Source organism: Triturus cristatus, chromosome 2_2, assembly GCF_964204655.1.
Source record: "Triturus cristatus chromosome 2_2, aTriCri1.1, whole genome shotgun sequence".
Taxonomy (NCBI): domain Eukaryota; kingdom Metazoa; phylum Chordata; class Amphibia; order Caudata; family Salamandridae; genus Triturus; species Triturus cristatus.
This window is the reverse complement of record NC_140582.1, coordinates 1,221,371,780-1,221,383,599: the sequence shown is the minus strand read 5'-3', so window position 1 is coordinate 1,221,383,599 and position 11,820 is coordinate 1,221,371,780. Positions and strand designations below refer to the sequence as shown.

The 11,820-nt window shown below is 45.6% G+C and overlaps 1 protein-coding gene across 2 annotated transcripts in view; it reads right to left on the bottom strand.

The window, feature by feature from the left end:
* Window positions 1–3,280: 3,280 nt before the first annotated feature.
* The window catches only part of IDH3B (isocitrate dehydrogenase (NAD(+)) 3 non-catalytic subunit beta), a 173,771-nt gene continuing 165,231 nt past the window's right edge, over window positions 3,281–11,820 (bottom strand). For both annotated transcript variants that reach the window (XM_085642864.1, XM_085642865.1), the window contains one exon: window positions 3,281–4,909. Coding sequence is in view for 1 of the 2 variants with exons in the window: in XM_085642865.1 (XP_085498991.1) it covers window positions 4,832–4,909 (78 nt within the window). In the remaining variant the exon portion in view is untranslated. The remainder of the gene's footprint in view (window positions 4,910–11,820) is intronic.

Genomic DNA, 11,820 nt, shown 5'->3' with positions numbered 1-11,820 from the left:
TGTTGACTTGGTTCAAGGAGGGGTTGAGCCACATTTTGGTGATGAAGGCAACATCCGTGGAGAGGGTGGTGATGGTATCCGAGATTTCTGTGGCGTATTTGCAGAGGGAGCGGGCGTTTAAGAGAATGCAGTGGAGCAGTGGCAGAAGTGGGGCTTGATCTTTCATAGGTTGTGTCACAGGAGAGTGGCAGTGTTGGTAGGTGAAGGATCCTTTGGTGGATAGTGGGGAGGAGGTCTAAGGTCCAGCATGCCAATTTTCATAGAGATCTGTATACAGAAATCAAAGTTAAGGGGGTGTTAAAAAAGAAGTGTGTTCCCAATTTAGCTCCCATAGAATATTTTCCTTATGCCCAGCGACAGCTCCGCCCCTATGGCAAAGGAGCGTCGTTCCCCCGCCCCCCTCTGGGTGCCAGGCAGTAGACAGAAATAGGAAAAATAAAATGATATATATATATATGCACACAACACTCCCCTGTGGAAGTAAAAGGCCGCACTCCAGCAACTTTTCTTCAAGTCTTAATTTATTTTGAATTCATCTTCTCTTGACAGCCAGTGCAGATTAACCATTAACCAGGTTAATGGTTAATCTGCACTGGCTGTCAAGAGAAGATGCATTCAAAATAAATTAAGACTTGAAGAAAAGTTGCTGGAGTGCGGCCTTTTACTTCCACAGGGGAGTGTTGTGTGCATTAATTGCAGTTTGGTTCAACCGCGTTGGTTACGCACCTCTCATGAAGCACCTGGCAACCCGGGAAAAGTGAACCGCCTTGGATTGCTATATATATATATATATATATATAAATATATATATATTCTGCTGCAGGCAGCCAAGTCTGGGCGGGGCAAGGCCATGACTAGTGCAGGAGGAGGAGTGCCCACTGTAAAGTGCGCATGATGGTTTGGCCTGCTGTCTAAGGATGTCCAAACCGACATGCACACTTTGATCTCTCTCCACCCGAGCTGTGTTGTACAGCTGGCTGCGGTAGAGGCACAGGCTTCTAGGATCTGAGCAAGTGTTAAAAAAGCCCGTTCAGGCCAATCAAGGCGCTGTTCTCATGAGAGCAGCGTCTTGATTGGCGTCTAGGAGCCTGCCCAGTCTGCAGGGACTCCGAGCAGACGAATACCAAGTACGGCGGCCGGCAGCACAGCAGCAGGTAAGTGCTTTTTAAATTTATTATATTCCCCCTACCCACCCACATCACCCCCCTTCCTACAACTTGTTATGAAAGGGAGTAGTGACTGCTTATTCCTACAGCCCGTCAGACGAATGGCCTGAAACTACTACAGACTGATATGGAGTTTGGCTTCCGCTGGAGACCAGAATCCTCAGATTTCCTCTTGCCGGGATGACCTCCCCAACCTAGAAGTGATGAATCTGTCACCACTGTCAGCCTCAGGTTGGGAAAGGCTGGTGGCCTGCTGCTGGACCAATTTCTTTTGAGCAGCCACTGCTGTAGATCTACAGCTTTGCAGATCTTTCTTCTGAAATCTGGATGGCATTTGTCAGATTTCCTTGGTGCCCTAGTATTTCATATTCCAATGCAGAGTTTGCATGTGCCGTCTGGTATAGCCGACCAGGTGAGATGCAGGAGTCTAAGAGGCCAATAAGGGTGGAGGAGCACCACCCTACCTGCCACCACCAGTATTGTATTGTAATATCAGTTATATTGCGCTTACTACCCCAGGCGAGGCGTTGAAGCGTTTTTTCAGCAAGTAGCACGCTACTCCGGAACCCATAAAGGATTAGTGGTGAATTAGTATAGTGAAATATGAAATTAATTTGAGCAGTGGATATGTTAGTCTGTTATTTGGATTGAGAAGGATAGTGGAGGGAAAAAGTTTGAATTTATGTAGTGCTGAAGCACTTTAAGGCGAGTAGCACACTGGTCCGGAACCACTAAAGAATTAGTGGTGAATTAGTCTGGGAAAATATGAAATTAATTTGAGCGGTGGACATGTTAGTTTGCTACTTGGATTGAAAACTATAGTGGAGGGATAGAAGATGGAAGGCTCTATAAAGTTTTTTTTAATTTTTTTACCTCTAACCACGTCTTTAACAGTTTAACAAAATATGCTGATAATAAACGCTGCATTAAAATCTGGGCTTGGACCCCAACAGTGGAATACCCCTGGGGGCAGCCCTCTTTGCATCTTGCTCTCAGAACCACCCCCGTTATCAGTGATCTAGTGGGCATTTTGGAAACTGTGCAACGAGGGGGAATGGTTATTAATCATGGTCTCCGGATGGGACTAAGATCCGCAATCTTAGACATTCATTTTCGGTCTTTGGTTATCATTACAAGATTGGAAGACTTTAAGAATTCGCCTTGGAGTTTGTAGAAGTGCGTGATAATAAAAGTGGATTGGAACCCAACATATACTCATTGGATATTAGGTCTTTGAATATTGAACCCAGTACATAAAAGGATAATAAAACAGGTTTTAAACCCATTTTATTATCGTTTTATTTAAACCTCCTGGACCGGCCCCCAGAACTCTGACGAGTCTTGGGGGCGGGTCCAGGGGATGACACTACAGGTGGGGGAGTAGTGGGCACTCCCCTCACTGCGCATGGTGTTTGCCCGGCCGTCTCAGATGCATTGCTGGGGCTAGAAAAAAGAACAGACACAGGCTCCCAGGCTGACTGGGAGCACAAGCTGCTAATCCTGAAGCTGCTCTCATGTGAGAGCAGCTTCAGGATTGGCCGCAGGGCAGGCTGGGAGCCTGTGCCCAGCGCCACAAGCAGGAAGATCCGATGCGCGGGAGATGGCGACGTCGGCAGGATTAAGGTACTTTTTTTTGTGCCCAAACCCTCCGCACCTCCCTCCTCCCCACCTCCCTCCTCCTGCCCTCCCCCCCCCTTTGGCACAGGACTGGCCGCTACTGGGCTAGCCATATTCTGGAGGTTGTCTACAACTGTGGCAATCCAGCCTTTAATAGGCAGTCGTAGAGGAAAAGTGTTATCCCCAACCTCCGAAGGTGTGCTGCGACCACCACCATCACTTCCGTGAAAACTTGAGGGATACTTGTGAGACCAAAGGAGAGCACTGCAAACTAGAAATACTCCGGGCCTACCTTAACCCACAGGTACCACCTGTGGGACTGAGGAACAGATGTTTGAAAATAGACATCCTGTAGGTCCAAGGGCACTACCCATTATGGCGCAGATAAGACCTGATATGTACACTAGAGCTACCCCAATTCTGAACTTACACTTTTAGTATTAGTGAGATTTTTTTACCCTTAATGGATTATCAAGAATAGTCTTCACAAACTGGAATACGCAACTTGCATCTTTATTTTCAAGCCACAGCGCATGTTGGCAATATTAAACATAAAGATAAAATGTCAACACGCGATCTAATGCGCTCTGCAACATTTAATTTCTTAATAAATACAAATTTGATAAATATGCCATAAATTAGTAATTATAATAGCTGATGTGAACATTGTTTAAAAATCTAAAGTTCTGGTACAACAAAGCAGTGGTCACATTTTTCTGAAGTAATGAGGGTGCTTGTGCTTACTGTAGCTACTACATTCAAAATTCCTTCTCAAAATCTCGGGCAGCCGAACACAAGGTGCAGGAAGAGACTGTCATGCTCTTAGGCCCTATTTTAACGTACCTATATCTATAGCAGGGGGTGCCATGCCCCCCTCCACCCCCCACGTTAACAGCTACAGTGGGGTGGAGTTATTGGTGGGTCTTTTTTTGAAAGCAGCTCTGCAGACAAAGGCTCTTAATTACTGTGAAATGGTGGATGAGTGAGTGAGTGAAATGAAGGATGGATGGATAGTTGTGTGAAAGTGTGGATGGATGAGTGGAAGGATGAATGGCAGAGCGAAAGGACCTCTTCGGTCTGCAACGCAGCAGAACAAGGCTCATAATTATCGTAAAAGGAAGGATGGATGGGTGAAAGAGTGAAAGGATGGATGGGTGAGTGGAAGGGTTGATGAATGAGTGAAACTGTGTATGGATAGATGTATGGATGAATGAGTGAAAAGATGGGTGCAAAGATGGATAAGTGAAAGAATGGGAGGATGAGTGAAAGGGATGGTGGATGGACAAATGGATGGATTGATGAGTGAAAGAGTGAATGGATGGGTGAAAGGGTGGATAGAAGAGTGAGTGAAAGGGTAAATGAATCGATTAGTTTGTGGATGGATGAGTGAAAGGATGGATTAGTGAAAGGAACAACGGATGGGTGAATGAGTGAATAGATGGATGGATGGATGAGTAAAAGGGTGGATGGAGGGATGGATGACTGAAAGGGTGGATGGATGGAGGGATAGGTTTGGAGATGGCTGGGCTGATAAATGAATGGACAGACAGAATGGTGAAAGACTGAATGATGGATGAAAGTATGAATGGATGACAGAATGTAAAGTTGAAATGATAGATATCAGTGGTGGGTGGATGAATGGATAGAGGCTTGGATGGAAGTGACAAAAGAGATCTTCTGGGGAGGGTTGCAATGACATGATTCACTTGCTTGGTGCCAAAGTTGTGGGTATTTTTATTTTCTAGCTACTCCCTTCATCTCTATACCGGTTGGAGCAGAGACATTTCATCTCTGCACAGATTCTAATTCTTCTGATCAATCTTTACAACTAAATGACAATTCAAGAGCACTTTATCCTGAACCGATGCGCAGTGAGAATTATTACATTCTGTTCTTTTCACTTTGGTGCTTTTTAGTTAGAAACTTTTAGCATATCACACACGAGCACACACAGACACACAACAAAGTAAGGTGCAGGTGAAGCATCAAGCTGGCTGCGGAGCTCACACCGCCACAGAGGTCTGGTTTTTGGCCTGTTGGACGTTTGCCTACGAACGGAGGTTCGCGATCACGGAACGCGTGAAGTCCGCACACGTTCCGTAGCCACCCATGTCCAGAGTCCGCACCTGCAAGGAGTGGAAGAAAGAGGTTAGTGTGGGCAGGAGGTATAGGTGAAAATAACCATCTGATTGTTCCCAGGAGCTTCCTCTTGGATTCTTACAAGATAAAGGTTCATGCCTGACTCATGTAAGAGTCTTCTAGGGTTCTTCTGAGAGCTTGTACATAACAGCAGAATGTACCAGCTACCTTTGAGAAGGGCCCCAGAGACCTACCATTTAGAACAGGGTCCTACAGAAAATGAGGTGTTCATAGAAGAATTTACTCTTCCAATAGTTTAACTGGAAGGGCTGATTTAGTATAAGGAGTTGTACCGGTGCTGAAGACATTGAGTACTAATGAAAGATGCTTCCAGCTTTTGCGTATTTATGCATACGGGGGAAAGAAGTTCAGAACATCTGTTCATGGAAGACTCCCAATCATCAACTGTTTTTAAATGTGTAATATGATGTCAATTTGGCCAAAAGCAACAATGACGCTAGAATAGTCTTGAAGGTCAATTCCACTGAGGACGTGACCTTGACAGTCCCATAACAGTCGGCAAGGGCACACACGAGATGCCTTTCCCCCACTTGGGTCGATAATCAGCGCTCGAGACCTCCAGCTGTGCTGCCAGTGCTCTTCAATGAGCCAGCCAACACCATTCATCATTTTACTCCCCAAATGGGTGCCCCTCAGTACCCAATACATGCACATCATTGCTATGAATGGTTTCGAAGCACAGACCATGTTTGCCACTGTAATGGAGCCAGAGGCAGACAGTAGCCATCAGTTAGCCATGGTAGCCCCCTGCTTTCAGTTAAGTATAAGAGTTCCATACGTCAGCACATGATGTTGGTGGCCATCAGCACAAAACCACGCGATGCACCCTGACCCGTGGAACGCTAACAAGGTCGCATTATTGCTGCTGCTCTGAGAGTTGAATGAGCTTTTAAGCAAGACGTGTGGTGGGATGGACTTCGCAAGAGAAGCCAGAAGAGCAGCAAAGGTGCCGCGGCAAAGAGCGGGGAAAAAGTTGAAGTTCACAGGAGCTCCTAGAAGATGTAATCACATGCAGAAGTTACTGAAAACCCCACCTGGTACTAATCAGAGTTCTTTTTAGGTTACCCTCAGTGTAATGCCTATAATGGTGTGAAGACCCCGTAGTCAAGGGAGCCCCGCTTATTGGCACAGACCAGGGGAACTATTTTCTAATTTTTGTGATCACTAACAAATGCACAGTTCATATTTCACCTAGTTTGGGGTTCATGTTTTTCCAAAAGTCCCAACGCCCAAACGCAACCTTCCCATTTCTTTTTAAGTTCAGAGTGTTTTATTCGATTTTACAACCAGAGACGGACAGTGGTCAACTAAATAAATATACGGTGAGAAAGGGAGGATACAACCAGGGGGAGGGGAAGAGGCTGTGCATAGGATTATACAGTAAACAATCGACAATGGGAGTTGATCAGTACTTTGCATATGAGTTGATACATAGTCAGGTAGGCATGAAGTACCACAGTGGAGTCGTAGAAGGTCATTGCAAGTCGGATAGTTGGGATTGCCATACAGTACGGACATGTCATACAACAACCTTTAGATGACCTTGAGGGTTAGATACAACTTGAAAGATATACATTGACGTCTATGACACATTGGTATGCACCGGTGTGAATAAAATGATTTTGTCGCACATGTTTGAGGGAAGAAGGTGACACGAGTAGCTATAGGGCCTGGTGCATTAGAAGTAGCGTGGACAGATTATATCCGGCGTGAAAGGCGAGATTTGAAGAGAAGGTGAGTTTACCTGAGGGAAAGATCATGGGGGATTATAAACAAAGGCACTTGTGTCTAGCGCATCCCAAATTGAGCAGCGTGAAGATCTCCACTGGGAGAACTGGAGAGCAATGCTATCGTTGGCTCTGAGGAAAGATAACCATTCTTGCCACTTATGAAAAAGAGACGCCTTTGAAATGTTTCCAGTTGTTTAGAATTCGTTTGCAAGCTAGATGAGCATTAAGTCCATAAAGAAAAAATTGTTGTCTTTCTTGATTTGGGGATCCAAAGGACCCAGAATAATGTATGGGAAATCTCTCGTGGGAAAAATATTTAGAGTATGTGTAATGCAGTCAAAAACTTTATTCCAAAAGTCTTGGAGGAGGGGGCACTCGAATAGCTTGAGAGCGAGGGAGCCCTTTTGTTTGCCGCAGCACCAACAGTTAGCATCTTTTGTAAGGCCGTCTTTGAAGAGTCTTGCGGGAGTCCAGTATGTCCTATTTATTCACATATATTTCGTTTGTGATAGGATTGGTGAGATTTTATGTGAGAAGGGGGATTTGTTGATGGCGATCCAATTAAAAGCAATATCTACCTTGGTAGAGTCAGCCTCCCATTTCCGTTGATTACGAGATAGAGTTTTGTTTTGGTTCGTGGGGAGAATTTTGTATATGCTAGAGACCAGATGCCCTACCTTGGATAAGTGATTCAAGAGGGGAGTGACAGAAGGACTAACATTCGAGAGTTTCTTTGGGGCAAGCCCTACTTTAAGCTGCAGGAATTTGTAAAAATCCAGGTTAGCAAGATTGAACCGATTTTGCAAGATTGAGAATGGAATAGGAGAAGAATCTTCAAAGATGTCTTGTACTAGGTTAATGCCCCTACGAGACCAGTCTGTCCAGAAAAATGAGGAACCGTCAATTTTGAGTGAGTGATTATAGCATAGGGAGGATATATGAGGGTGATGTATCTTAACCTCTAGATGGGAGTCAAGGAGCAGGATGGCCCTTTTGGTTTTCTGTATAATGTTTCTAGAGTGTGGAAGATGGTTTATACCCATAGTGGGTAGAGCGGCGATAGGGATGTTCTGTAAGAGGGACATTTCTATCCCCACCCATGGTGGTTCATATGTTGGTTTGTGAATAAACCAGTTTGCACCCTGTTTGCAGAAAAAGGCAGTTTGATAGTTTCTGAAGATGGGTAGGGAGACAGCTTAAATTTTTTTCATACAGATTCTGGGCTTTTCGCCCTGCCATAGGAATTTGCTAAAGGTTTTGTTCAATGTTTTTTAAGAAGTCCTCTGATAGGAACATGGGTAGCATGCTAATAAGATAATTGACGAGAGGGGTTATCATCATCTTCAGAAACTCTGCTCTTCCCCACCATGATAGAAATGTAGGGGACCAGCTATCTAAAAGTGAGTCTGTTTTTTGGACAGAATTTTTTCGTTAGTATGTAGTGTAGTGATTAGATCAATTGTGAACTCGAGACCTAGATATTTGATAGAGTCCTGTTGCCAGGTTAGTCCAGACGAGCCTAGAATGCTTTTATAGCCGCAACGACTGAGGAGTTTTACCTTGGATTTGTCCTCGTTACGGGAATATCCAGATATTTCTGAGAATTGGTGTATGGTATTCATCAGTGCTGGGATTGCAGAGGAGACTTCTTCAGTGGCAATTAATACATTATCTGCATATGCAGCAAGTTTAACGTTTAAATCACCAAATGAGATACCAGTAATGTCTTTGTTTTCCCTGATATTTTGCAGGAAAGGCTCCAAAGCATAGCCAATAGGTCTCGCCTTTGGGACCTTAGAAGTGTTTAGCTATGCAACAGTTGCATAACTAAATACTTATAAGGTCCCAAAGGTGAGACCTATTGGCTATGTGCGGCCGCGAAAGTGAAAGTGATCACGATCGCGATCAAACATCAAAGCGGCCGCGAAAGTGTAAGTAATCGCGGTAAAGCGCGGAGCGCGCGCCCGCGCACATGCACTGTAGCTCTAGGCTGGCCTGGTAGCACTTTTTGGAGCCCTCTCAATAAGTCTCGCCAGACCAGCGCATGCGCTGGGTCAGGCGAGACCTAAAAAGGCGGGGGGGGGGGGAGGGTGGGGGGAAGGGTGGGAGAGGACAGCCCTGCCGCGTCCCTTGGTTCAGGTTAAATGCGGGGAAAACTATACCACCAGCATTGACTTTAGCAGTGGGTTTGTGGTAGAGAGCCATTATCATTTTGATCAGGTTATCGCCCAAATTGAACCTCTCCAGAACCTCCTTTAGGTATCTCCTTCCCATTTCAACCTATTGCTATTCATTCTGCTGAATACACCAGCAGTGCACATATGTGGCAAGCTTCCACCCAGAAGAAGTAAAACAAGGACTTGTCTCCTTCAACAAGGCTGCAATAATGCATACATTTAAACGTTTAATTTATTTATATAAAGTTTTGCAAAACGCGAACCTGACCCAAGAGGTATCAGAGCGCTTTACAGATGATGAGGGAGGGAGACAAGTAGGTCAAAACAACAACCTGAACATGCAAGACACACGAGTACACAGTTTTCTAGAATGCTTTGTTAATGCATGAAAGCTGCATGCCCTTAATAACCTTCCAAAATGTGTAACAAACGCTGCTGCCAGTAAGAACCTGCACACGAGATGTATGTGGATAGTGCCCTGTCCTCAGGTGTCTGTGCGACCTGAGGACAGGTGTGACGAGACATGCAGGACTACAGATGACTGGACAAGAGCTGCATGTCTGTGAGACCTGAGGACAGGCGTGACGAGACATGCAGGACTACAGAGGCCTGGACAAGAGCTGCATGTACAGAGTGACCAGCAGAATTTCTCAGGAGAGGCATCTCTGGAGCGACATATATACTGTGACATCAAGTCTACCACTGCAGAAGTGACCTGCCCATCACACTGTGAGAGCAACTGCATCAAGAAAGTAGTCCCCGGTCCAGGTAAGTGGAACAGGGCCTAAATCACTACATGGTCTGTACCACTATTGTAGTCATCCATTGGTGGGAAAATGCCTGCAGTACGATAGTGATTTGTACAACATCTGTATGTTCAAAGTAACCAGAAGGATGTCTATAGTGATGTCTATTTGGAAAAGCCCACAATCACTACAGAAGTGATAGGAACATGCATCACTAAAACAGCCTCCTGTCCTGTAACTTGTGTTGGGACTGAACCTCTACAGGGACTGTATGACCTTACTAGTCACTCGGCCTCCACAGTGTGACATGGATTGTAGCACTACAGTAGTGAACAGTCCTTCACATTGTGCCAGCGACTGTATGACTTTACTACTCACCCGGCCTCCAAAGTGTGACTTGGATTGTAGCACTACAGTAGTGAACAATCCTGCACACTGTGCCATGGACTGTATGACTTTACTAGTCACTCGGCCTCCGCATCGTAACACGGATTGTAGCACTACAGTAGAGAACAGTCGTACAGACTGTGGCATGGAATGTATGACTTTACTAGTCACTCGACCAATGCAGTGTGACATTGACTGTAGGGCTACAGTAGTGAACAGTCCTGCACACTGTGCCATGGACCGTATGACTTTACTGCTCACTCGACTTCCGCATCGTGACACAATGTATAGGACTGTTCGCTACTGTAGTGCTACAATCCGTGCCAAGGACTGTATGACTTTACTAGTCACCCGTCCTCCGCAGCATGACACAGATTGCAGCACTACAGAGGTGAACAGTCCTGCACACTGTGGCATGGACTGTATGACTTTACAATTCACCCGTCCTCCGCAGCGTGACACGGATTGTAGTATACAGTAGTGAACAGTCCTGCACACAGTGCCATAGACTGTATGACTTTACTAGTCACCCGTCCTCCGCAGCGTGTCACGGATTGTAGCACTACAGTAGAGAACAGTCCTGCACACTGTGCCATGGACTGTATGACTTTACTGCTCACCCGTCCTCCGCAGCATGACACGGATTGCAGCACTACAGAGGTGAACAGTCCTGCACACTGTGGCGTGGACTGTATGACTTTACAAGTCACTCGTCCTCCGCAGCGTGACACTGATTGTAGCACTACAGTAGTGAACAGTCCTGCACACTGTGCCATGGACTGTATGACTTTACTAGTCACTCGGCCTCCGCAGCGTGGCTTGGATTGTAGTATGCAGTAGTGAACAGTCCTGCCCACTGTGACATGGACTGTATGACTTTACTAATCACCCGTTCTCCGCAGCGTGACAGGGATTGTAGTATACAGTAGTGAACAGTCCTGCACACTGTGCCATGGACCCTATGACTTTACTACTCACTCGGCCTCCGCATCGTGACACAATGTATAGGACTGTTCGCCAATGTAGTGCTACAATCCGTGCCATGAACTGTGTGACTTTACTAGTCACCTGTCCTCCGCAGCGTGACACGGATTGTAGCACTACAGTAAAGAACAGTCCTGCACACTGTGCCATGGAATGTATGACTTTACGAGTCACTCGTCCTCCACAGCATGACACTGATTGTAGTATACAGTAGTGAACAGTCCTGCACACTGTGGCATGGACTGTACGACTTTACTAGTCACTCGGCCTCCGTATTGTGACATGGATTGTAGCACTACAATAGAGAACAGTCCCGCACACTATGCCATGGACTGTATGACTTTACTAGTCACCCGTTCTTCGCAGCGTGAGACGGATTGTAGCACTACAGTAGTGAACAGTCATGCACTCTGTGAAAGGGACTGTATGAGTTTACTAGTCACCCGTCCTCCACAGTGTTGTAGAAATTGGAAATAATATTGCTGTTAGCATGAGCTGAAGCCATCTTGTTTGCATCATCCATTTTGTTAGCTTTGTGATTCTGCCGTCTTCCACTGTTGCTTGCTTTTCTATTCTGCTTGAGTCATCAGCTTTAGTCAACTCCTTCTATACTGAGCCAAAGCAAGACGTGCTGAGAAAAGGCCTGCAGCTGCTAGAATGCACCTGGCTAAAAATGTAACTGTCAACTGTTGCTTGGCTGCTGTAAGCAGTTCTGTTCCCCCTCCTACTTTGCTGACTAAGTAATATCCATCTGCCCATGTTTGTCGGTAGTTATTCCTGTGTATGCTTGTACCTTCTATTTGTAACTACATGCTTACTCTGCAACAAACTCAGTATATAAGCACCATGGTCT